Consider the following 26,135-nt stretch of genomic DNA (forward strand, 5'->3'; position numbering starts at 1 on the left):
CATGTGATCAAGCACTTTACGATGAATATAATAATACGACTAATCTTTCTTGAAATGAGTTTTTCTTTTTTATTTGCCTATCTAACGGTGGCGGTGGTGGTATCACAGCGGTGGCTATTTTCTGTTGACCTCTGACGAGGGCATCTCAGTGGATAGATGCAAAAGACAGAGGAAGGGGAAAAGGGGTTCCAAAGATACAGCAAGATATCCTCCATGGGATAGATTACCATCTAGCCTGTCCATTAATTCGTTCGTCTATCCATCCATCGTACACTCATGTCAAATCTGGGTTCTTTTGTCTTTCCCCTCGGTTTTTTACATAATAACAGGTGATCCTTGTTCTTGTGCGTTTTCTGTGCCTAGAAACATTGGTTCCATCGCTCTCCGCGTAAAACGAGACGTATCCCGTTTAACCCTTGACCTTGTAGATGGCCTCGGCTAGGCGGCCAACATTGCCGCTGGTGATACCGGCGACGCTGATACGGCCGTTCTTGGTGGCGTAAACACTGTGCTCCTTGGCAAGCTTGTCCATCGAGGCGGGGTCCAGACCGGTGTAGGCAAACATACCGATCTGGGAAGTGATGTGGCTCCAATCGTGGGCGCTACCAAGCTTCTCCAGGTTCGTCTTAAGAAGGGCACGCATCGTGATAATGCGTTCTGCCATACCCTTGACCTCGCCTAGCCATTGTTGGTACAGAGCCGGGTCGTTGAGAATCTCGGACGCGATGCGTGCGCCATGCAGAGGCGGGTTGGAGTACAATGGTCGAACGAGGATCTTGATCTGGGACTCGACACGCTTCTTTTCTTCAGGTGATGCTGTTACAATGGAGAAGGCACCTACACGCTCTCCATAGAGACCCTATTTTGAAGCGAGTTAGTCAACCTCATTTTAAGCTACCTAGTAGGGTGGCCACCATACCATGTTCTTGGCAAAACTCTGAGCCAGGCAGATATCATGGCCCTGCTCGACAAAGTGTCGCACAGCGAAGGCATCCTTGTTGGTGTCACCGCTGGCGAAACCTTGGTAGGCCATGTCGAAGAAGGCATAGTGACCTTGGGCCTTGACGACGTTGCTAATCTCCTTCCACTGTTCAGGGGATGGGTCGACACCAGTAGGGTTGTGGGCGCAAGCGTGGAATAGGAAGATGCTTCCTTTGGGCGCAGCCTTGAGATCGGCAACCATGCCCTCAAAATCTAGGCCAATCGTCTTGGGGTTATAATAGCGGTACTGTTCGACCTTGAGGCCTGAGTCATCGAAGACAGCCTTGTGGTTGGCCCATGATGGGGTGGGAATGTAGATGGTCTTGGCACCGGGGAAGAAACGAGCCAAGAAGGCACCACCGATACGGAGGGCACCGGTACCCGAGATAGACTGAGTGATGACTAGGCGGTCAAGAGCAGATGAGCCCTTTCCGTAGGCAAGTTCGGCTGCGGACTTGGTGAATTCGGGAAGACCGGTGATGCCGAGGTATTCTTTGTTCAGACGCTTCGCAATGACGTTGTCTTCGGCGGTGCGGACAGAGGGCAAAACGTAGGGCTTGCCTTGGTCATCTCGGTAGGCACCAACACCTGAATAGAGGACGTAAGTTAGCTCATATGTCTGTCTGTCTGTCTGTATTACCTATTTGTGACCCTTGGGCGATGAAGAAGTCTACGTTGTAAGTAAAGAGGAATTGGTTGGGCGAATCATACCAAGATTAATCTTCTGCTCAAAAGGATCGGCCTTGAAAGCTTCGGTGACACCTATATACAGTTAATACGATGTTCAATGCCTTTCTTTACTCATGTATGAGAGATATAGATATGTACCGAGAATGGCCTGACAAGCGGGAACGAAGACATCATGTTAGTCAGTGGAAGCTAGTTCGGCTGTCTGCAATGCAGACGATCAAACTCACATCCTAGATATGCACATGTTAGCCATTGAACCCATACATTATGCTAGATGAAGCCACAATGGAGTTGATTATGCAAATAATAAAAGCAAAAATGATAGCAAGGCAAGACAATGGGACATATGACGTACAGGGGGGCCTTGGGCAACATTGGCCCAGGTGGATCCAGCTCTCGCAGCTTGGAGGGTCATAAGAGCCGGAGCTCGACGAGCCGCAGCTTGACGAGTGGCAACACGGAGTGCGGGAAGCATTGTGGGTGTTTTATTGACTAGGTATGTAACCTAGTTGTGGGAATAAGAGGTGGGGGAGGGGGGAGGGGGGAGGTTGTTTATAAAGATGAAGGGAGGGAGGGAGGGAAAAGAGAAGAAACAAGTTGAAAGTCGGGGATTGATTTGGATACCTGTGTATACAAGGTAAGGGAAAGTATAAAAAAAAGAAGGGGAATATGGACGAGTAGCACTTCTTAAGAGGTAGGTTCCAAGACTGGTAGTTGAATAAATGTGAGTAATTTGGACCCTTTTTTTCTCGTCTGGAAAGAAAGTCGAACGATGTCGGATACACAATGGAATTAGCTCAAAAATAAGTTACAGGTTCATCGTAATTGCCCAATTGCCTACCACTTGCTACAACTTTTTAACTAGCTTTGTGCTCTAAGTTTTTGTGCCTCAATTACAGTACAATAACTACCTAGTACCTAGTAAAGTTACATGTACCCACGTTCCAACCAACGCTCTTCCCCAGGTTTAAAACATACAACATATCTTAGCGCACCAATCAACTTCCCCAGATTATCTCCACCCTTTCAATTCGGATCTTCGTCGGGAAGTTGATCAGTCACCGGCTTAGTCAACGAGGTTGCTTATCAGATCAGATCGATAGGTGATAGGTGATTATGATAAGCCCGTTGAATCCCATCATAGTAAGCTTATACTTTTTATATTCATATAGCAGCACCATGTAGGCCATCAAGAGGTATCTCAGCCAGTGAGTACCTATAGGTAAACCACTTAGCTATCATACATATCATACATTGGCACTTAGTTACGCGCCTTAACAGCATCGGAGATCCCCCAGATGCTTCCACTAGATTCTCGTCCCGCCTTCGGTACATACTCAGACCCCTTTTTTATTCCATCTTCGTCTTGACCATCCGTGCTACATCGTTCTCCCATTACCAGCGTGTCGTCGTCTAACGATGTCGAACTGCGCTCGCTGAAGAAAGTGTACCGCTCGGAATGTCCCGGGGGAAGAGGCCAGAGTTTGCTGTCCCATACGTCGTCACCACTGAATGTGGAAGTAGGGCGGGCTGCTGCTGCTGCTGCTGCTTCACAGTCTCCCCATATGGAGCTGCAACGTGTGCCGGCCACCGATGCTCTATCTTCATCTATGCCACTTCGTGGTATGATAGCACCCGGGGATCCTCTTAAGTTTCGTTTCTGTTGATTCTGCTTGGCAAAGTATCGCCGTCTTTGTACCACAAAACAACGCAATCCGAAGGCGAGGGTGATGAGAAAGGCAACCGCTGAAACTACCGTGACGACGATGAGTGTGGCTTTTTTCATGTTGGCATGAACTCCGGGTGCCGCTATGTCAGACGTGGTCGAAGAAGCTTCGGCACTAGCTAAGCCCACGGGGCTGTATGATATTGTTGCCATGGTGGTTTTTTAGGCTAGTCGTAAGGCCTACGACGCCTGTAATTACTTCTAGCCAGCTCGTGGGAAATGTTGCCAGAGAAAACCGTATACTTTGCGACATATAGGTTCACCTCCAACAGTTTAGTCGACGTGTAATGAGAATATCTACGGACACGTATGAAGTCTCAATCGAAGCTGAATTGGTTGAGCTTAAAACATATGACCCGTGTTTAATTAACGAGAACGTAGTTTAGACGAAGGTATTGCTCAACGTGCTCGTAGCAAGCGGCATTCATCCGGGAGATAGGCTAAACAGTCGTTGGACTCGCTTCGTGTCCTCGCTAAACGGTAAGTTTGACATTTGCTTGTCGTACAATATTGTCATCGACAGAGATTATGTTTCGATGTTAATTGCTTTCATGGTATTATATTATTCCGGGGTTGGGTGGGATAAATTGAGGGTTGTCAACTATATTTGAAGGGGAAGTTCGTACATATATGGTGATGGTATGCAACTTATCCATACGCAAACTGGCAAAAAGGAGGAATAAGGTGAGTGAAACTCATGGGAGTGTAGCAGTCAATGTCCTAGGTAGGTAGGTACTTAATATAAACCGAGAAGACCGCCGGTCTTTCAGACATCTAGAGATGTATGTAGTAAGGAAGGATTTGCGGGAAGGATGAGAAATCGATCGAATTGAGATCCAACGTCATCTTCCTACCTCAATACCCAAAATGTATCTATTAAGATGAACAGTAATACACTCATACACTCAGCATGCAAACGAATGCAAGTGCTGCTGACAGATATCGGCCTTGCAGCCAACTCGTAGAAGTATAAAGTTGTTGTCATTATCTACAACCCGCAGGTCATGGCCTCTACCTCCAGCCGTCTTACCAAGCCCAAATTTCCATAGATATTATTAATAATGCCTTGTAGGATTTCTGGGCGTATCTCGGTGAAGGGGCCGATATGAAAGGATTGCGGCGATGGGGATCGACACTTTTACGATGAATATCACGAGGAAGCCACATGGAAATAATACCACCTCTAACACCACCTCTAATGATACATCTAGTCACAAGCTAGAATCCTATTGGAACGAGAACGATAACCTCGAAATCGATTCATTATGTGGCTGAATATTTTGAGGGGTTCGTTGTGAGTGTGATTCCCCCCCCCTTTTTCTTGCAACCCTACCGGTAACGAAAGACTTGCTTGGCCTCCAATCAGGATACGCGCCACAAATCCTCTGGGAATGACTGCTACTACCACATAGATGAAATACTATGTAATTATTGAATATTATTCGAATCAAGGGTAGCACAATGATCTCGGTTCGATATTAATATGCAGGAATAAAGTATTAAGCCCCCATTCCATAAATGTGAATATATTTCCATGGGGGCTAACTGCAACTCACACCTCAGCCCTGTGAGACTCCATTTCTGGTAGCTACTTGCGATATATCCATCAGAATCCCTCGCCCATATAGATAAGAAAAGCTTGGTATAAAAGGAGGCGTTTCTGTTGAGAAAATCTTGCATCTGAGGTTATTCCAACAGCCTACCTACATATTCATGGTTATACCATATGGAGGATCTGGTAGGTAAGCTATGGAGTTCTAACAGCATTTCCTCACCATTATTTATTTACCGACTTACTGTTTCAATGATACAGAGTTAAGTAAGGTGTTGGAGGAAGGCTTTGGTCTTGTCCCCTTATCCCCTCTAACCCAAGAGCTAACACCTTCCGTAGACACAGGAGCTAAGCACCCGCCATATATTCAAGGCTGGCCCCAAAGACTTGGATTGAACATTATTCCCTCGAAGCACCTTCTCATCGGGCTAGATAGAGAGGAACGACATCTATGCTGACTTCATCTCATAACTCTTATAGCGTTGACGAGGATTCCACGGCTTGATATCATATTGTACTAGGTATGTAGCCTTTACGTATACTACATAGGGTACGAAACAATGAACACATTCGCTTTATACCTGTCAGCAACCTACACGGAACAAAGCTATAGTTTCTTTATGAAAGATATCTGCAATCTGTGCGATATACACTCACCGTCTTGCTACATACCTGCCTAGCCCAGGACTTTCATACCTATGTATGACCAACTCCCAACCCAACCCAACTCAACCACTAATCACCCCATCTCTCCCGTACATAAACCTCAACTCATCAACACCAACAGCATACATAAAACCAGGTAATCCACCCATCCCCTTCCACAAACCCAAACCCAAACCCGAACACATCATCACTCATACCCACCCACCTTACATTACCTCACATCACATCACATCATACCGCATTACGCTACGCTACGTTACCCAACCCCATAATCCCCATCCCCATCATCCCCGTCCCCATCCCCATCCCCCCCTCATACCCGCGCATACCCCCTCCATCACCTGACTTCCCACATCACTCACCCAGCCACAGCATACATCGCCAGCACGGGTAGCCGCATTCGCATTAACAATGCCCACACCCTACATATCTGCGAGACATACATACATGTAAGGAAGAGACGTTACTCATACGTACCTCAGGTAAAGGCAGGTACCCTAGCCTACTCACATACATACATAACATAGTACTCAGGAGCCGGACATCCCCGCATGTTGTGCGCTGCAGTAACGGCGTACACACATACAGATGTATGTATGTAAATAGGTAGGCACGGTAAGCGCTAACCGATTTGGAAAATCCCTTCGAGGGCTTGCTTGCCTGCACTCGTCTCGATGTGGAAAAATACCTAATATGCAGGAGAAATCAGGGGTAAGCCGGATGGACGGCAAGCTGGCGGTAGCGTGCTGGATATGTGGCTGACATGTCAACCTAACCTCATGATGGAAGTAATTCCCATCTTCCATCACAGAGTATGCATAATAGAACAAGTAGGTTGAAAGTCAAAGGCTTATTACGCCCGTTTCAATTGAACGCATGGAATGTACGGCAGAGGACACCCAAAAAGGTGCTCTGGTTATCTTCACACACCGAAATAGGTACGCCATATCACCAGCCAGTCCAATAAACTGGCGGCATTATCTTCCCTTCCCATTTCCGCGCGCACATGATAACCTGCGCTGGGCCCCCTTCTCTCCCAAATATGATTTCCTATACACGCAAAAGATTTCCCATTGTTTCCATCACCCCTTAGAACCCAAGATGATGATGCAGTAATTTGACCCGTAGTGAAAACCTTTGCCAAGGTAAAGGGGGAATAATATCAAGAAATGGACTGATATCCTCTCGCCCAAATCAACCGTAATACAAGGACAGAAAAACGTATGGCAGCCAATGATGACCTGAATAAAGAAAAAGATGTGAGCCCTTTATTTGCAGCCCCGAAAAAGCACCTGCGCAGAAACCAACTCCCATCTCGTGCCGTGAGCGCAGAAACAAACAGGACACCCGATGTGCCTACCCAATACCATTGCTTTGTGTTGAGATTCTCTTAAATCCGGATATTTCCCATGCGAAAAAAAGACCCTGCCGAGTTAGAACACCTCCGCCCCGATGGGAAGAACCACCTCCCTTGCTTTAACAAAATAGAGACCGACCCCCTCGTCGCCAAACACTTGATCTATATGTGTAAGTGGTATTCTTAGATTTTTTTGCTCAAACGTCATGATCCGTGATGACTCTTAATCGTACCGCTCCCAGATATTGAACCCGAAGACTCCGTTTGTGTGTTGTGTGAACACCGATGCAATTACGAAATGCAAAAACCGCCGTGATTTAAAACGCCCATTCGCGAAACCCAAATAGCCTCATCTTTCGAGATCGAAACACCGTGGTTTTTGGTATTTTCCCCCAAACCGAACAGAAAGCAAGAGGTATCGATTATCTTCAATGACAGCCGCGCGCCCATCGTGAAATTTCTTGAAAGAGAAAGTTTTGGTGATGAACACTAGTTATATGTCGAATAAGGATGTTTATACAGGGAGAAAGTGGAGTGAATGTGATGAGTCCGCAGTCGAGCCCTCAAAGTGACCTGAAGATTATGATTTGAAATTTTGTCGATGCCTGATGTCCGTGCCGGTGTCCGCCAAGATGAACAACTACTTATGCAGTAGCGAATGCCTTCTAAATGGAGTGTAGAAGATGTTCATTACAACCGGAAACGAGTGTGCAGATGATGAGTCATCCCATCATCCGGAGTGGAAGCGAGACGACCCAGTCATCTACCACCGTCTTCCGATATGTTGCATTCGGGCGGGGGACACGGATGGTGGCGGGCTCGACATTGTCAGACCATTTGCGGGGTTGATGATAGGAATAGCATTGCGAGCCCGAGTGGCGGCAGGCGCATGCAACTTCAAGGCGGCATGATGGCTTTGGAAACTGGGAGGAATGAAAGCTGGTGAGGTGGAGTTGAGGGAGAAGTTGGAAGCAACTTGTTGAGGATGTTGGGTGGGCGAAGCATTAGGAGAGTTGCTAGACAATGAAGATCGATCGGAAGAAGCGCTGCTTATGGAAACAAGCTACGAACGAAGATACTAATTAGCAAACATGTTCTACATCGTCACTATCCAAAAGATTTCATCCAATGGAGATGTCTACAAGGGAATATGTTGTATTGTAGACAGCTGTTGGAGTGCTGGGATGACTCACATCAGTCTCCGTCAACAGTTTGGGACAGAACTCCATGTCATCTTCCAGGTCGAAAGATCGGCTGGCCTCGAATTGGGTTCGGAAAGCAGATACAGAGGCGGACTCGCTCAGTTCCTTCATGCTTCTTACACCACGGAACTGTTTTTGGGGGTTCTGGGAGACTGAAAGCCTTGGTGCTCTTCGGTTGCGACCGCCATGGTGGTTATGGGATACTGGCGCGGCGGCTGCTGTTGGTTGATGGTGGTTGTAGTTGTAATAAGACATTATGTATTTTGGGCTTCCCGTGATGGGATGTTGAATTTGTGATACTCAAAAGTGTTCGTGGTGGATTAGCGGGGAGTGGTTGGACAGAAGAGAAGGCCGTTAATAGACGTTGGGTGGCGGTGTGTTGCGAAGTTTGTAGTAGGGTTAAGGTGGTGCCTGAGCTGCGGAGCTTTTTTGCGCTATTAAAGCCAGCTCGGAACAACAATAACAATAAAACTGGTTTTGTGTGTGAGTAGGCAATTTTACAAAGATTTAAAAGGCGGGAATAACAGAGTTATTCAAAGTCTTGTCAAAAGGGTCTTTAGGAATTGGATATGTATAAGATAGTATGATAATCAAGAGTTGAGGGGACTTTTTTCTTTTTTGGTTGGGTGGGCGAGTTGTTGGTAGTGATGGTGGCAGTGGCAGTGGTAGTGGTAGTGGTGGTGGTGGTGGTGGTGGTGGTAGGATAGGATCGATTAACTGAGAGAAAAGAAAGGCGGGAGAGGAGAAGGGCAAGCTGTGATTCGGAGAAGGCGAAGGATTTTGTTGGATGGACAAGATGGACAAGAAGCAGAAGGGACAGTGGAAGGCGGCAAAAGAGGGTGGGCCATTGCCTGGGGGTACGCTTTGGTCTCTGGCTGGCCCATGACTCGGATCTAACCTGAAGAAAGACTAGCGGCGAACAACATTGAACAGCGGAAGCTGCAGAGACATCCAAACCTGCACAACCTGCACCGTTTTTGACAAGGGATCCTGGTTGTTGCGGGTGGGTGAGTTGGCTTGGTTGGCGAATGAGACTGAAGTCGCCACCCAAGATCATTGGACAACCTGTTCAGGCGCTAGAGCTAATATAGTTTAGCTACACAAGCCTGGCCCGTTGGTCCCTGTCGTTTCTTGCAGGAATGTTACAGTGTCAATCGGCTTGTTCTGCACATTGCACATTGCAGCACTGCAGAGTACCTAAGTACATAAGGTACCTGACGGCATTTGGGCAACTTTTGAACTCAATTCATTTGAATTTTGAATACTTCTCGATGTACTCTTCAATGTACATTCAATCTACCTAGTACTAATCTAGGTACTACTACTAGTCTACTAGTAGTAATGCTGTTTCTATTGTTCCCAGATGTTCTCCTGCAATGCGATCGCCGACAAATACCTACATCATACATCAACGATACCTAGTACTATGCAGTACATACAGCAGTACATACATGCACTCAGTAGACTCAGTACTTAATACATACTTACCTAGGTACCTACCTACACATACTACAGTCTACCAATGCACTGATTAATTTGCCATAGCGAGAGATACGATGGATGATGAAGTTTGGTTTGGTACTGCTTTAGAGACTTTAACCCTGAATAGATCAATACCCAGGTAAGGTATACGAAAGTAACAATTACAACAACATTGAATTGCAAAAATTACATACAACAATTGAATTCCGCATCCATTCGAACCTATACAATTGACCCGCTGGTTGTGTGGATGAGGCTGGTGAAGAAGGGGTCCCGGTCCCGTGTGGAGGAAGCGGCAGGCAATTCGTTCCATTTGTTCCATTCCGAGCGAGATCCAATGGAGGGGACTCAATCTCTTGTCGAATCCATATGGAATTCTATTACGGAATAATAGGTATGGTATGTATGGTATGTATGGTACACGTGTAAAAAAAGGGAGGTAGGTTGTCTATACTACTAGTTAGTATAGCAATACTGTAATACACTACATATGTAGGTTAGGTCTCTACATAGGTACTATCATACTACTATGTATGTATCAATGGATTCAATGCATCAGGAGACTCTCTAGTCTGGTGGGTCGATTAGTTAAAAAAGAGAATTTTTTTGTGAATGGCCTCAATTGTATAAGTCTATCTATCATTCGATCCCAACCTGATAACCTGACACAAGATGGCTTCATCTGATGCTCGGACTCTATTATCCCTATAGCCTATCCTTACCCTTGTATAAATCAATGTGCAAATGCAAAATGCTAGTATTGAATATTATTAGATACTAATAGATAGGAAATGAATAGACATGAATACGCACAGCTGAGATTAATTGAATATAATTGTACATTTTAAAATGTAATTATTATTACATACTTAGTCTCTCGTGGCTTGCTATGTAATTATTTAATAAATACTACAACATGTAAGTAGGGCATTTAGGACCTAGGTAGGGCACGTAAATGAGTTAGCCTTGTCGGTCGACGAATTATTGACTCGATCAATTTCCCTTCCCCTAGATTCAGGGGTAATCGGTAAGGAGAAGATGGGCTATTACCCCTAGCTTTGGAAACGCACAACAGTTTGGTCTGGTAGGTAATTCAATCCATATTACTTCTCCAGGTTCCGTTTGAAATTATCAATCTTCTTCTTTTTTTAAACGCTTCGTATTTTATTCTATTCAAGGTTTATAAACGGTTCACGGTAACATATCCGGATGATTTAGTTGAATATTCATTACATACTACAGATAGTAGTAGTAATATTTTAACATTGAATCCATCGATTTCAATGGCAGCATTCATCATTAGATTCATGACATACCTCGGTTAGGTAGGTACCTTACCCAAGAACTCATCTATCTCTTCGACAACAGCGTAGTGGCCCTGGATATGTACATACTACATACATCATCTCCGGCGTCAACATTGCTCATGCCATGCAGCTACGTACATAGGTTAGTATAACTAGACCTTGTTACCTACCATCCAATGGATATGGTTACGTAGGTAACAATTGGATGAAGTCGAGGGACAATTTCGGCCCTTTGGGCTTGTATGTAGGATATGTATGTAACCTACATACGTACTATAAAAACCTGTACATATGTATGTACGTAGTAGGTCTATTGACGGTACATAGTACGTGTAGGATGCAGCCTTGTCGGGCACCGTAACGGCCGACACTGTGTTTTGGTGTCGTCTGGGTCTGAGCGTTCTAAGAAAGACCTTGTTGGAAACTTGAGCTGTGTGGAGCGGATGGTGGATTTCGGACTGGAGCCTTTCCCTGTCCGTAGATTTGCCAGGATTGCACATACCAGTCACTGCAAGCCACCATACTAGGTACCACTGCGAGTGGAACTTGAACCTGGTCTCGTGCAGCGTGAGACTCCTTAGGGTTTGGGATAGCCGGGGTATTGCTGGCGACTTGAGTTCCTATTAGGCAGCTAGGCAGATGACTGGCTCACTTTTTTTCACGGGTGGTTGTCTTCGAGGCGGCTACCATACCTACCTGGGCTGCTGGGTAGTATACAGTGATATACTAACCTCCATATACTACATCCAAATGTAGTATTCATGGTGTAGTATACCTACTTTTCTGACCGCCTACTGTCTAGTATCTACCTGCCTGCCGCCTTGCCAAAGTGAGGTAAGGATAATGCTCTTCAACTTCTGTTCCTATCCTACTCCTTACGATCCTAAAAGCTGACAACATTCAACACATTCCTGCCTTTGCCCATGCAGTTTAGTTTCATTTCTCCCGGGCGACCAGTCGATATGCTTTCTGGGCCATGTGTAAGAGAACTCTGATTCAAGCGCTTCAATGTTGCTTACCTGAAGCTAAACGTAATTTATCTTGTCGATCTGTATTCCGAGCATAATACCAGAATATGTGCGATTATGAGACCTACATAGTACAGCAAGCAGAGTATGTACATAGTGTGCTACTATACATACATACTACATGCCTAGACATAAATTAGTACTGTTCAGCCCATCTTTTACTCGTCGACGGGGTGGTCACTATTAACTAGTGTAGTGACTGTAGTCGTTTGTACAATGGGTTGGATCGTCGGGGGGCAAAAAATCGAATTGATTGCTTAAAAGAAGACGCAAGTTACCGCCATGTGTAAGGAATTTGCCTCCTGGGTCCCAATAGGTATGTAACCTGGAACTGGAACTGGGACTCTTTGGACCCTGGTAGCCGCCTAAGAAGGGGAAACATCCTACTGGTAGAGGCTTGTTCCATTTTGGTCAAGATGCACTTCGAGAACATTGAACCTCTCTTGACTCGGTAATCGTGGTCTGGAAAGATTCGAATTCCAATGGAGACAATTGAACGGGTTGTGGCTCCCGTTGCTGGTCTACGGTCTACTGTATGTATGTACACACAACATACATATTTAGTATAAGCCAACGTACCTGGTCGCAACCTAATCAAGTCAGTCAGCCAGTCAGTCAGTAAGAAGATAGGTAGTGTTCGAGGGCGACGATCAGTGACATCCCAAGACATCTTACTGATAGCCCGCGTGTGACGAAAGCGGCAAATCAAGCCCTCCATAGATACGAAGCGGCGACTGATCTCGGGATGTTGGTGGACTCTTACGTTTTGTCCCGAGTTTGCTATCGCTTCGTACAATGTCTACCTAGTAGTTTTGGGGTCCGTCTTACAATACAGCGACATACTTACTTACTTACATACATACCTACTGTAAGTATAAGTATTCTACAGTAATATGTAGATAGGTAAGACTAGACATATACTATGTTACCTGATTGATAAGATGCAGGCTTACACAACCACGAGGATCTCTTTGTACACTTGGTCTTGGAGTAGCGACGATCTCGTTGTTGAACTTCCCTTGCAATATAAACCACAAAGCCGATTTGCTCCTAGACCGAAGTCACGGGCGCAGGCAATTGATAGGTACAATAATAGCGTATACTATTTTTGGTCCCTTGAAATGGCCATGATCGAATAGAAAGAGAGAAAAAGCTGCTGGCCGATTGATTCCGAATTGAACGTGGGTACTGTACAGTCTGTACATATGTATGTAGAACTTCCGACGCAGGAGAACCCGGACCTAGTCCAAGCCCAGTCAAACTCCTATCGACTTAATGTGGCTGCTGTGTCAGGTGTGACTGCATCTCCCTTCCGTTTCCTTTTAGGATTTGAGGGAGTTGATATGGTCTAGACCCCCTCTCATGATGTAAAAAGGGTGAGGGTGGTGAGATGAGATGATATGGGATGCCATGCATGCCCCGGCCAAAGTCACCTTTGTTTTTTATCTTCTTGTTGAAGCAATCGATAGATTTTGCATCTCACCTGACGACATCTTAAGAACCGGGAAGGCTCCCTGGATTAGGTAGGCTGGTAAGCAGACTGTCAGCAACTATCAAGGTCCTTCCCCCATTCTACGTTGTATCACCGAGATCGATCACCTAGGAACATACCTACCAGCCTACGTACCTAGCAGCATTTAGGGTGAGCACCGAGAGCATGGGCCTGTTAGGCTTAGCTAAATAGCATCATAGCATAGCTTTTAAGGCCTGGAGAAGCTTAAAGCGGCTGAGTGGCACAGCCGTTCCTATGATGGATCTACATACCATACTACACTATGGTAGTATGTACATACACATACACATGTATGTATGTACATATGTATGTATGTATGATGCAGCCAACACTGAGGGTCTGGCAGTCTGGCTCAAGACTTCTTCAATGCCTGCTTAACTGCGCCACGTTCTACACTATCTTTTTAATGCAGGATAGTTACATCCAGTACGGGCTTGACATATGTATGAATCCAAGTATTTTCTGGTATGGGATGCAAATGATAGTATGAACAATTACAGGTAAACTGGAAATACTGTAATAAAGGTTAGTTACATGTAACTATTGTACATACGCTACACTACGTAGGCATGTAGTATTCGACTCCACGAAACTTGGCGGTGTGTACAAGGGAATTGCTTCGCTAACGGCGGTACTGCGACCCAAACATCAACAGCTCCATTATTATACTCCCCGCAAGAACAGTGAACTGACGATGATAGCCTAGAAGGTAGGTAATATGTACTAGGCATGTACACATACCCATGTTCTGTAAGTATTCGGAGAATATTGGTCCTAAAGGCTTACATCCTTCAGCCACCCGCACAGCAACCAAGCCACCCTTTTCACTGAGCTGCATGTCATTGGAAATAGTAGTCACTTACTGCGGGTCATTGACTGGGTATGCCTAGACGGGTTGACGGGTTGACGGGCTGGGAATGTCGTTATGTATGTAGGTACAGTAGGATTTCGTGACAAGCTTCTTACTAATATGTAGTATAATCAATGCAAGGGACGGGACGTAACTGATGACTGACTTGAAGTCCCAACCTCCGTGAATCAAGGGTCCAGCCACGTGTGTGGATGAACATTGAGCCAAACCTGGGGCGCAATTATAGTAGATGTTTTCGAAACATTGATGATAATCATCCGTTCCATCTCCCTCTGGCATGGCTGGCAATACATACAATGTCTCGGCCAAGTATTCAGGTGGGTTATTGATTCGCATGACTTCATGTCCAAGACATAACAAACGCCATCTTTATATCGCCTTGTTGGCTCTTCATAGATAATTGATGTGACAGAATAATTTGGATGTGAGATATGAGGTCGACTAAGGACTATCTGGGTAAGCATCCGACGAGAGGACGGGCTTGTCATCAACGAGTTTATTCGAATGTTTGCCCTAGTACATTCCTAGGGCAAATCATAGTTGACTGAAGATTGGGCAATGCTATGCTGGTCATCGGGTTCATCATGCCATCGTCAGTAAAATAGAGGATTCTTCTTAAGCTTACGCATGCGCTCATTCTCAACTTCACCCTTAACCTAACCCTCAACCTCGTCCCCGTGGGTAACTTTGTCCACCTCATAATGTTTCTAGTGTTTATCTAATCCTCTGGCCTTGACAAACCTGTTAACTTGTTCGCGGGTCATTTTGTCGTTATATTGTTCGTGACATTCGTAAAATGAAATCAGCTCTTGTGTACAATCTATCATGCCCTCGATATCGACATTGCTTTCCGCCAAAAAGGCCGCGAAACGCTGCACCTTAGTAACTCGTGCTTCTTGTTGCTTGTCCTTCTCGGTGGCATTGGCATTGTTCTGATGATTACTACCGGAGCCAGGCCTATTCTGTTGGGCTTGCGCGAGCGCTGCTGTAGCTGCTGCCATGTTCGCGGCATTATTTCCACCTGGTACTGGATTCGGACGGAGGACCAAGGCAAGGAGGATTGCCGTGAGAGCGATAATATGTGGAGGGTATAAAAGGGGCAAATCTGTCATATAGTGATCGTTTATAACCGATAGGGCTAGATTAACCTCGTCTTGGGTCAAGTAGAAGTCGGATTGGAGGCTCGTCAAGGTTCGGTAAGGTTGGTGGACTATTAGCTGCGAATTCATTTCCGATATGAGGAAGAATTCGCATTCACCGATGCGCGATACCTCGGGATGAAGTAGGTCTAGTCAAGAATACTGCTGTCAGCAACAAAGCTCAATCAGTGTAGGAAGTATGATGTACCGGGCCATAGAGATCGAGCTTCTGTCGCAAACATCCTGATGTGTTGCGGACATTCCTCCATTTTGCAAGCCAGGTATAAGGCGGTGGTGAGAAGGAGGTACGGATTTGTTCGACGTATTTCGACTTTACAATAGAACCGTCTGATATATAACTGGGCTGTAGCAACTGCTTGTTGCTTGATTCCAAGTCTCTTGCTTATACGACTAAGCTCTAGCAAACCCAACCCGGCATTAGTATTGACCAATGTATATAGTGTCTAGGGTAAGAGGGCTTCTTACGTTGGTTGAAGTATATGTGTAGATGTGTCCTTCGTGGCAAGGGAAACATTTGTACCAGAGCTTGGTCACTCTTCTCTAGCTCGTCGCGCATCTGCGCAAGTTCATCCTTCGAGAACTGCCAGAAGCGCCTCTGCGTTGACTCCCAATAGTTGGCTGCCATTGTGACTTTTCAGACCATGATGACGGACTCCGGAACCACGGCCTATGAAGGTAGATCATGCACACATGGTAGGAGCTTTGGAAAAACCAAGGCAAGGCTGAGGAACCTTGTGTGATGAGACGAATACCTGTTGAATGGCTCTGGTTCTAGAGTACCAGAGATCCAAAGATCGTTATGTGGTATGTGGTATGTGGTATGTGGTATGTGGTATGTGATATGTAAGATGGAGGATTTACATAGGTACAAGATCTAGGTAAGCTACGATGTCTATCGATAATCGGAGATATCGGATGCTTTAATATTGAGAATTTGGGGAATTGGACATCTATGTAAGCAAGATCCACACTGTAGGTATTTAAATATCTACCTAAGCATCTACCGAGGATACCTAGGCAATGTACCTTCAATGCTGTAACATAGCTGAAGACTTTAAGTGCACGGTTCTGTTCCACAAATTCACACGGAAAAGTCGTCATCCAGTGAGCTTTGTGACTTATCAGCTTATCGAGTTTGACAATTGGGTTTGACGGCAGTCAAGCAAGGATTCCCTGTTCCCGGGACTGGCTGTTTAGCGGGACTGCCGTCATTTTCGCGCCCGTTCAGCCGTTTTAATGCTACGACCTTGGAATTTTGAACTTTTGTCACTTTCAAGTTGCAAATAACAAGCGACACCGAACCGCATCGCACCCAAACCGAGACGACGATTACGCCTAAACCTGCGCCTGCGACTACGTCTGTATGATCTCGCACAAGATAAGGCCATCGTCTTCGGTTTCTCTGCTTCTAATGATGCCCTATTCATAGCATTCGCCCGATGATTACTCGTTTCGCAATCACCTCCCGTGTCTCCTTTCTCGGTATTGCGCCGGTCATGATCGCAGAGCATCATCATGGCATTACCCAAAGTGATAACCGAGTTAAAGATGGATATGGAGGAATCGCAGAACCAGCGTGACGCGCGCGTTGAGCAGCTCTGGAGAAAGCTGGATTACCAAGGTAGAGGGAAATTGGATTGGAAGGACCTACAAAAAGGCCTCAGGAGAATTGATCATCGTCAGCACGAATCCCCGCCCTGATTATCGGATGCCCGAGATCTTTCGTCACTGACAACCTGCGCCAGCCATGAAAAATGCCGATGACATGTTGAAGAATATTATCAAGGTCGTAGATATGAATGGGGATGGCAAGATTCAATATGAAGGTCTGCAGGCTCCGCATAAGGTCTTCGATCCCGTGTCTCTCGTACTAACTCTACTGCTCGGGCAAATATAGAGTTCCGAGTCTTTGTCGAGGCTGCTGAGCGCCAGCTCTACATCCTCTTCCAATCTATCGACCACGACCAAAATGGAAAGATTGACAAAGAGGAGCTTCACCGTGCCGTGCAACGGGCTGGTCTCGCAGTGCCTATGCGCCGACTAGAGGAGTTCTTTGAGAACATTGACCACAATAGTGATGGGTTTATCACCTACGAAGAATGGCGGTCAGTGATCCCTTCAGTCCAGCCTACCTCTTTTATTGCAATGCTGTGAGGGATTAAAGTGAAATCGTGGTGTCTTTCTCATGTGCCTATGCTCTCATGCGTTGATTACCCCGTTACCCCTGATCAGTCAGAGTGATGAACACATAAGCATACTTAGGCCTTTACCTAGGCTGCTAGATAATGAACAGGTACTGATGTCTTGATATCTCTAGAAATTTCCTGCTCTTTATGCCCAATACCGATCCCACCACCACGCTTCGGGCGGTCTTTACATTTTACTCAGATATTCTCACCCTCAATTCTGAGGGTGATTCGGTAGTCAGCGAAGAAACTCTTCAAGGCCTAGGTACGAATATTCTCTACACCCTCCTTGGTTCAATCTTAAGAATCGCTTCTCCACCGCCTGAGATACCGCCGGATAAAGGCTATACCCATTCATCGTCACCCTTGCAAGCAAACGAAGATTTGGAAGCTACAGCACCGCATCTATCGTCAGAGCTCGATGAGACGACCAATACGAACACTGTCACGACACAGTTAGGTGTCGATGTCGCCTCCACCCCTGCCTCTACCGCTACATCAGTGAAGGCCCCTAGCGTACAACAAACAGTGCTTGTGACAACAACCAAAAATATTGAGAATGAATCTGACTCGAGTAAAAAAGGCGAAAGATCCGTGCTGATTAGATACCTACCCGATCCAGGCTATTTTGTTGCCGGTGCTGTTGCGGGAGGCATTTCTCGCACTGCGACTGCCCCCCTCGACCGGCTGAAGGTATATCTTCTCGTCAAGACCACCTCGACCGGCAATGCTGTAGTCGACGCAGCCAAGAAGGCCCAACCTGTCCGAGCCATATCGAGTGCGGGTAGACCCCTATTCCAAGCCGTCACCGACCTTTATAAGTCTGGAGGAGTTAGAGGCTTCTTTGCCGGTGAATACTCTCTCTAGACCCCTTTTTTCCGCGTTCATGAAAAGCTTACATTGACTAGGCAATGGACTCAATGTGATCAAGATCATGCCTGAGACAGCAATTAGAGTGCATCGCCCTATAAGTTATACCCGAAGAAGCTTCTAGCTGACTGTGTGCTAGTTTGGTGCGTACGAGGCCGCCAAAAAGACTCTTGCGAGTCTCGAAGGCCATGATGATCCTCACCATATCAACCCGTATTCAAGATTCGTCGCGGGGGGAGTTGCTGGTATGACCGCGCAGTACGTTTGCCCCGTTGACGCATGTTATACCAAAAATGACTAACTGATGTTCAGATTCTGCGTGTATCCTCTTGATACCCTGAAGTTTCGGTGAGATGATTCCCTATGCTATCGTTGATTTTTATAGCTTAACAACTGTCAGATTGCAATCGGAATATGTTGAAGGTGGCGCCAGAGGAAATACGCTCCTCTTCCAAACAGCCAGCAAGATGTGGACAGAAGGCGGTCTTCGCGCGGCTTATCGAGGTGTAACCATGGGCTTAATCGGCATGTTTCCATACTCGGCTATTGATATGGGCACCTTTGAGTTGCTCAAGACGACCTATATTACGTACAAGGCCCGAGCGGAAAATATTCACGAGGAGGATGCCCATCCGAGTACCTTCGTGACAGGCATTATGGGAGCTTCGTCGGGAGCCTTTGGCGCGTCGGTCGTGTATCCTCTGAACGTGCTTCGAACGCGATTACAAACCCAGGGGACTAGTATGCATCCGGCGCGATACACGGGCATATGGGACGTGGCGCACAAGACGATTCGCAACGAGGGAGTTAGGGGACTCTACAAGGGTTTGATGCCGAATATTCTCAAGGTCGCCCCTGCGCTTAGTATCACGTGGATGGTTTATGAGAACACGAAACGAATCCTGAAGCTGAATTAGGATATAACTATATCCTATATTCTACTATTCTATACCCCTACCTACCTACTTAATGTACTCAGAAGGCTGTTTGTTACAGGCGACTGCCGATAGGATACAAAATGCTCTCTCTCCCGGGGAGATATTCGATACGTTTCTATAGGAGGCCAGGCGAGGCGAACCACAGAGGAAATTCGATAATGTAAAATCGAACCAGATCTAGAGAAGGATCACACAAATCCCCAAGGGGCCATGATTTTTTTCTTGAGGATACCCGTCTAACTACCGCGGGTCCGAAATACCTAAACCAATCAGTCAATCAATCAATGGAGAGCCCTCCCTTCCCTCTCGCGAGGATAATGGCAGGTCAACAACGGACCGACGACTATTTAACTACCTACTCTAGATGGATAATCAAATAAACTGAAGAAAGGAGGGAAAATAAATTAAAATTTCGTTTAAAAAAAAAAAGGGGGGGGGGGGGGGGGGGGGGGGGGAAGGGGAGGAAGACTTAGGAGAGGGGCTGCGATATATCCCACTTGCATTAGCTGGCGTTCTAGTAAAAAAAATAGGGGTGGGGGGGCAGGCGGGCGGAGCAGATTCTTATCCCTTTGCGTGCGTGATTGATTCATTCAATTTTGTTCACGGAGAGGAGCTTTTTTTTTTTTTTTTTTTTTTTTTTTTTTTTTTTTTCTGGACGTATTTGCATCGTAGGTAGGTATCTAGGCAAGGTACCTAACGTTGGCTGGGGATTTTCTTTTTTTGATAAAAATACCTACAAATAAAATGGAAGCTATCAGGCTATCTAAGTAGATAGGCGGCGGGTAGGTTGGCAGGTAGGCATTTAGGTAGGTAGATGGGCGAAGTGGCCGGCGAGGAAGAGTACGTCTCCCTTTTTCTATGTTGCATTCTGGGTTGTAGATAAGTCTAAGGATGGTATGTGTGGGTGGGTGCCTAGAAATGTACTTAAGCAAAATGTATAGCGACTAGATAGCGTTCCTGTTAGAAGATACATAGTACCTAGTGTAGATACCCTTTCGTGGTTGACATTGGTTAGCTTTTCGATCTGTGCCGTGTCAGGTCTCGGAAATACCTTCAAGTGCTAGTTAGTATTTTGTCTAGAACAAGGTGATGTCACATGCCACAAGCAGAATAAAGTCATTATGGTTGGTTGTCATCTTTAATTAATCATTTGATCTTTGTCAACGAGTGCTCTATGCGCCCAAATCAGGGGCTTTCCTTTCTCAAAACTTCATTCCAACTTCCAACTATCATCTCCTCCAGGCTCTTTGAGAGCACAATCATATCCATCAACTCCATGAAATCTTCCAACTCTTGTCGAAAACAAGAAAACAAACACAAAAACAAATCCATGCCGAAACCTTTTTGAGTGACTTTCCGAGCCAACTTCTCTTATGCATTACTCCGACCACTTAACTTGAACTCCGTCTGATCAACCGATCAATGCCCCGCGAGTGGGATATCTTAAAAACGAATGCCGACCAATCCAAGCCAAACAATATAGCACGATGCCAATTGCATGCTATCCAGATGCGTATCCTTTCCTCCTTTCTTCAACAATTCGACGAATAACAGGCAGCTCGGGCCGCATACGATTTTATTACCAAACTCCAATAACACCTATCCAATGCAATGCCGGGCTATGCCACACAATTTAATATAGTGAAAGTGAAATGACACGTATCCTCTTCGTGTCTCGTGCTTTCTCAAGTAGTAAGGGGTGGTAGGAGGTAACAAGAGGTAAAAAGATGCAACAACAGGTAAAAAATAAGGGGTAGTAGTGATTAGGGGTGGGTAGTGTGTTAGAAGTAGTAGGGTAGTAGTGCTCTTGTGGACTGAACACCCATTATCAAAGAGCCGACAAGTCAAACGGCCCAGTAAACCCGCCGTTCAAGAGCATCGCAGCGATTCTGCGTCTCTGTAGAGGCAATTGATTCTCCGAGTAACAGCTTGGATCAAGTCCAAGCGCTAGGTAGATGGAGTTTGTAATAACAAACATGCCACAGTCCCAACCATTCGTCTGTGTGGGCACAGTGTATTTTTCCTGGCGCCATTCGCTAGGGATGTACTTATCCTTCAAAAATTCCCTTTTCCACATTGCAAGGGTTTGGATGTGTCGTCCTCCATCCGATTGGAATGAATCGACGTAAGCGAATGTTCGGCGTGAAGGACGAACAACGAGGATGGTCCAATGGCTATTGTTATTGACCGGGATAAGAACTGTATCAATGTCAAGGAAGTTCTCTGGCGTCATGCCCCAGTTTCGTTTGAGACCTCGGGCGTAGACATTGTTTCTTGGGTCGCGAGTGTAGTTAGACCAGTACTGAGAGGACAATGCCACACATTTAGGCGTATCCTTCTTGGGAGACACCCCGGCTGCGTCGTTGATATAAGTGGCGAGGTGCACCAAAGTCGATTGTATCGCGTTGTCATTCAACCATGCCCCGCGGGGAATAAGTCTACCAAAATCGCGTGCCGTTATCTCTACGCCATCTCGGTGAACAGCTCCCTGCCACTTGTTCTGTGGACAAAAGCCGGTTTCCATAGCCTCCCTGACCTTTTGGTCCCACTCGTCATCAAGAGGGACGATAAGGCTAGACCTAGGTCTTCGTAAACCAAGCGGGCGAAGGGCTTCATTGTAGCGTTCTTCCTGAAGACGAAATCGCTCTAGGCGTTCCTCCTCCGCCTTCTCCTTCTCAATGCGTAGGCGCTCTTCTTCGATACGAATGCGCTCTTGACGTTCCTTTTCCGCCTTCTCTTGCTCCATGCGTAGGCGTTCTCGACGTTGCAAATCCAATTCGTAAATCTTAGTCACATTGGGCCTGAGAACCAAACGCTCCAGGCCAGGCAAGGAAAATTCATCTTCGTGGTCAAAGAATTCTTGGATATTGGCAAATTTTGGGGGAGGGAGAGGTTTCCATACTTTCTCCGGAGAGGCTTCCGCTACCTGGACTTCAGGTTCCTGGACCTCAGAGGCCTGGACCTCGGAAGCCAGGACCTCGGAAGCTTGAGCTTCGGGTGCTTCAATCTCAATCGCTTGTGGTTCCGTTGCTTGGAGCTCCGCTGGTTGGGATTCTGTCGATTGGTCTTCAACCGGCTGGCTTGGTTCTGTTACAACTTCCGCTAAAGTTTGCTGAAACCGAGCTCGCCTCGATTTCCTTGTATAAGGATTTCCATTAGGGAAAAAAGAAAATCGTCGTTGTGCGGCAAATGTGGCGACCGCAGAGTTGGGTGAAAGAGTGGGGGACTGGGACGGTGATGCTTGTGGCTCCGGAGAATCTATGTCCATCGGAGAAGAAGGGGACATTACAGCGTTCACATCCGATGTCTTAGCACGGACGGGGCTGTCGATGTCCATAGGGTCGCCAATAGAATCATCCAAGCCGGACTCATCATCGGAGGTATCCGGCGAGGGAAGAGCATAGGTGCCAGATTTATTTGTTAGCACAAGATGGCTTTGTTGGGCATCGAGTCGACGGCGCTTTGGCGAACGCTCCTCTTCGGTTGGTGCGGTAGTAATAGGTCGAGGCGCAGTAAGGGTAGTAGGTGTAGTAGGCAGAGCAGGGGTTGGTATAGGACTTGGTGTAGGATTTGGGGCCGCACCGCTTCCTTGAAAATGGAAAATTCGATTGCATAGAGTGGCGCAAATATTGTATGACGAATCACGGACGTATGTAACGGCATTGTAGAGATTCGCACCAAACCGTGTAGGGAATGTAGGGAACGTAGGGAATGCCATGATATCGTTTTCCGGCGCCTCGACCATGATTTCTTCACGTGGCCAAGTTCCAGGTATATTCAATTCAAGTTCAGGTTCAGGAGCCGGAGCCGGAGCCGGAGCCGGGAAGGTGAAGGCGAAGGCGGGGGGGATGGGTTCTGGGGAGGGGGCACCTTCTGGAGAAAAGCGCGGGCGATGGAAAAGTTCTGGCCGCGTCTCTTCCAATTGCTGTCGCAGCTCGGGGTCTGGTCGGAAGAGATGAGGGGGTGAGGATCGATCGAATTGGGGATGGAAATCATGAGCTTGTGCTCGTCGAGTTTGATAACTGGCGTCTAACCAAGTTGATCTCGGAAGTACCTAGCTATCCCGAGATCCGTTCATCTAAGGTCCATGTTAGCTTCCATTGCCAAAATGATATTGAGGTTCTTAAAGCTGGAGATAAAAGGTGCTGGAATGGTAGGGGATCAAGCTTACCAGTATTGACGCGGATAATAACCCAACTCCTAATGGTGCCAATCCCGTCGACTGAGACGCCTGGGAGAACAGCCTCGGGGTCATGGGCTGTGAAATATCTGGTGTAAGCCGTCGCTTGCGGCTGAGGGGTGTCCTTCCCACAGGCAGTCCTGTGTCGTCTGTAGTATTGACAGCCCGTTGAAGGTGGGGGACTTCAATAGTTACGGTTCGGTTTGAATGTGGGACCCGAATGGTTCGAGACTGGTAGAAAGGTGCGGGAGAGTCTGAGTTTCCCACGACGGTGGCCCGAATCCTTCCAATACGGTGGGCTCGGTCGTGTGCTTCTTGATTGATACGCGTACGCGACGCGTAGCAGACGGTGCAGTGTCCGCAGTGGGCTAGGTCTTGCCAGTTATGCTGTACTAAGTCCATTGTTAACAATTGATGCAATGTTAATTGCCAAGGATCAAGGGGAGAGTGCGATATCAACTACAGAAGGTATATTCCTTCTGTAGGCTCTTCAAAGTGTATGGAAAGCTGTATGGAAAGGTGCGTATGTATTGAGTAAGAAGGATGGGTGAATTGAGGAAAGTGTTTAGAAGAATTTAGAATTTGAAAGTTGCTTGTTAGAGTGATAGAAACAAGATGAAGGTTGGATGGGTGATGGGTTCAGTTAATGTTGGCAAGTCAAGTTCGTTCGTCAGTGTTGTTTTCTGCTGTTGACAGATTACGAGCTGAAAAGTGTTGAAGGAGAGAAGAGAGAGGAGAAGGGGAGAACGGCAGTCGAGAATTGTTTATATAGTCGAGGGAAATAAGGTTTGGGCAGTTGCTACTGAGGCAACGAGGTTGATTATAGCACCTTCCATTACGAAAATTGACTGAGGGGCAAACGTTCTTTCCTTAAAAAAAAGTTTCGCATCAAAAGAGGATTAGCCACTATATATACGTACATTTATTATGTATGATTTATCGCGTCGACCTTGAGACGCGACGGGACGCGATCATATTCGAACCTGAGGAAGGAGGTATCTAGAGAAAAAGTTGAAGTTGCGATGCAAATAACTATGGGAAACAACCAAATCGTAATTGCCAATGCACAGACCACATTACGAAGCTAATCTTTCGCCGCATCCAGCCTTATCGACTATCAAATCCAAATTCGGACATTTAAAAGGTGACGTCTAGAGCAGGGTACTAGGTACTAGATACTTGGTACTTAGTACATTGAAATACAGTGCACCTTCCTACGTGCATCAGGTAACAATACTTACACGTGTAGGTATATATATAGCTGTACATAGGTACCTTCCATAATAAAATCACGATTCACTGGTCACTGGCATCGATTTCATTGTGCATCTAACTATGTACTTCGTACGCCTGGCAAATTTGGCATAGCTTCAGAACGTGGAAGTGACATGGTACATGACATTTGACAATGCCAAGAGATAGCACTGGATCTTCAATGAGCAGCTGTCTTTCTTTACTAATATGTACGAGTTGATGTCTGGAAATTGAATAAAATGCATATACCCAATCTGTTCAGTGCTATAATTAATCCTTGACTCAGCGCTCGGTTGTCGCTTCAGCCTCATATGCAAGATCCCGATGATGTACGAACATTGGTGATTTCAACACCAAAGATTGGTTCGATATGTAGCTGTAAACATTGAATACTACCAACTATGTACATACCTGGGTACTTTACCTCTCAGCATTACACACATACATGTACAGGTAGGTTGACCTCCATCACCAGCAACATTTAAACATCGTGTATATCGCCAGATCACGTAAATATTGAAATATATACTAAGGAAGTAATACCTAGCTATTAAGATCAACACCATTAGGGGTTTATGGGGCAGACTAGGAGTTTTGTATGTAGGTACTAGGTACTAGGTATTGTACCTAACCTAGGGGAGTTAAGGGTACCTGGGTACTACCTACTGTACTACGGTACTACTAGGTAGGTAGTATGCACATTATGTACATATGTAGGTTTCCTATGTAGGATAATGCTGACATAAAGGGTTTGACGACCAGGTTCTTTACCTCAGCGGATCTTGTCTCCGTCTCATTCTCATTCCCGTCCTCTTCAGCCGTGAACACCCCCGCTACGGCCCCACTCTTCATTGCCGTTTTGATGTCCCGGCTTCAGATCTGGGGCGACCAACCAGCTGATATGATTGATTACCTTGCTAACTTTAAACGACAGAAAAGGAAACCAGCAGGGGGCTTCATCTCTTATGCTGACAATATGAATCAGTTTCGTCGCCAGTGTTCTCATTTCTCTTCTTCAACGTATGGTTTTTGATTAACCCAGTTCCACTCTTCCAGGTGATAACGGGTCTTCTAAAGCCTGTAGAGGCTCTAATGGGTACCAATATACCTCTACGTCTTCCAAGAAGTTATTATGCGGTAGCGGTTTTAGTCAAACACGTTACACTTCCCGA

General features: G+C 46.2%; 6 protein-coding genes across 6 annotated transcripts; 1 reads left to right on the forward strand and 5 right to left on the reverse strand.

Moving 5' to 3' along the window:
• Positions 1–44: 44 nt before the first annotated feature.
• GGS25DRAFT_482445 (aspartate aminotransferase) lies at positions 45–2,544 on the reverse strand. Its single transcript, XM_049260275.1, has 4 exons — positions 2,023–2,544; positions 1,693–1,743; positions 920–1,569; positions 45–859 (listed from the first exon to the last, which is right to left on the reverse strand). The coding sequence occupies exons 1-4, from the start codon at positions 2,144–2,146 to the stop codon at positions 410–412; spliced, it is 1,275 nt and encodes a 424-aa protein (XP_049119135.1). The 5' UTR covers positions 2,147–2,544; the 3' UTR covers positions 45–409.
• Positions 2,545–2,932: 388 nt separating this feature from the next.
• GGS25DRAFT_519671 (uncharacterized protein) lies at positions 2,933–3,550 on the reverse strand (the record flags this gene model as incomplete). Its single annotated transcript, XM_049263752.1, has 1 exon — positions 2,933–3,550. One exon carries the CDS (start codon positions 3,548–3,550, stop codon positions 2,933–2,935), a length of 618 nt encoding a protein of 205 aa, XP_049119136.1.
• A 4,028-nt stretch (positions 3,551–7,578) lies between these two features.
• On the reverse strand, positions 7,579–8,579 carry GGS25DRAFT_192657 (uncharacterized protein). Its single transcript, XM_049256724.1, has 2 exons — positions 8,166–8,579; positions 7,579–8,035 (listed from the first exon to the last, which is right to left on the reverse strand). The coding sequence occupies exons 1-2, from the start codon at positions 8,427–8,429 to the stop codon at positions 7,736–7,738; spliced, it is 564 nt and encodes a 187-aa protein (XP_049119137.1). The 5' UTR covers positions 8,430–8,579; the 3' UTR covers positions 7,579–7,735.
• A 6,503-nt stretch (positions 8,580–15,082) lies between these two features.
• On the reverse strand, positions 15,083–16,160 carry GGS25DRAFT_519674 (cyclin-C; the record flags this gene model as incomplete). Its single annotated transcript, XM_049263753.1, has 3 exons — positions 15,083–15,663; positions 15,723–15,932; positions 16,001–16,160. 3 exons carry the CDS (start codon positions 16,158–16,160, stop codon positions 15,083–15,085), a joined length of 951 nt encoding a protein of 316 aa, XP_049119138.1.
• Positions 16,161–16,542: 382 nt separating this feature from the next.
• Positions 16,543–19,958, forward strand: GGS25DRAFT_482458 (mitochondrial carrier). Its single transcript, XM_049260276.1, has 8 exons — positions 16,543–17,213; positions 17,281–17,361; positions 17,433–17,640; positions 17,853–18,571; positions 18,630–18,676; positions 18,731–18,849; positions 18,904–18,939; positions 18,992–19,958. The coding sequence occupies exons 1-8, from the start codon at positions 17,051–17,053 to the stop codon at positions 19,506–19,508; spliced, it is 1,890 nt and encodes a 629-aa protein (XP_049119139.1). The 5' UTR covers positions 16,543–17,050; the 3' UTR covers positions 19,509–19,958.
• A 1,399-nt stretch (positions 19,959–21,357) lies between these two features.
• On the reverse strand, positions 21,358–24,111 carry GGS25DRAFT_519676 (cysteine proteinase; the record flags this gene model as incomplete). The annotated part of the gene is made up of 2 exons (XM_049263754.1): positions 21,358–23,583; positions 23,701–24,111. The coding sequence occupies 2 exons, from the start codon at positions 24,109–24,111 to the stop codon at positions 21,358–21,360; spliced, it is 2,637 nt and encodes an 878-aa protein (XP_049119140.1).
• Between the last annotated feature and the right edge of the window lie 2,024 nt (positions 24,112–26,135).

This window comes from Hypoxylon fragiforme (genome assembly GCF_022984875.1).
Source record: "Hypoxylon fragiforme strain CBS 206.31 chromosome Unknown GGS25scaffold_3, whole genome shotgun sequence".
Taxonomy (NCBI): Eukaryota; Fungi; Ascomycota; class Sordariomycetes; order Xylariales; family Hypoxylaceae; genus Hypoxylon; species Hypoxylon fragiforme.

Coding starts and splice junctions, on each gene's coding strand:
- GGS25DRAFT_482445 (XM_049260275.1), bottom strand. CDS start 2,146: ATGCTTCCCGCACTCCGTGTTGCCACTCGTCAAGCTGCGGCTCGTCGA. Junction 1,570..1,692: donor TGAGCAGAAGATTAATCTTG/GTATGATTCGCC, acceptor TCCTCTATTCAG/GTGTTGGTGCCTACCGAGAT. Junction 860..919: donor AGAGTTTTGCCAAGAACATG/GTATGGTGGCCA, acceptor GCTTCAAAATAG/GGTCTCTATGGAGAGCGTGT.
- GGS25DRAFT_192657 (XM_049256724.1), bottom strand. CDS start 8,429: ATGTCTTATTACAACTACAACCACCATCAACCAACAGCAGCCGCCGCG. Junction 8,036..8,165: donor AACTGTTGACGGAGACTGAT/GTGAGTCATCCC, acceptor CTTCGTTCGTAG/CTTGTTTCCATAAGCAGCGC.
- GGS25DRAFT_482458 (XM_049260276.1), top strand. CDS start 17,051: ATGGCATTACCCAAAGTGATAACCGAGTTAAAGATGGATATGGAGGAA. Junction 17,362..17,432: donor TGGCAAGATTCAATATGAAG/GTCTGCAGGCTC, acceptor GGGCAAATATAG/AGTTCCGAGTCTTTGTCGAG. Junction 18,572..18,629: donor AGTTAGAGGCTTCTTTGCCG/GTGAATACTCTC, acceptor TACATTGACTAG/GCAATGGACTCAATGTGATC.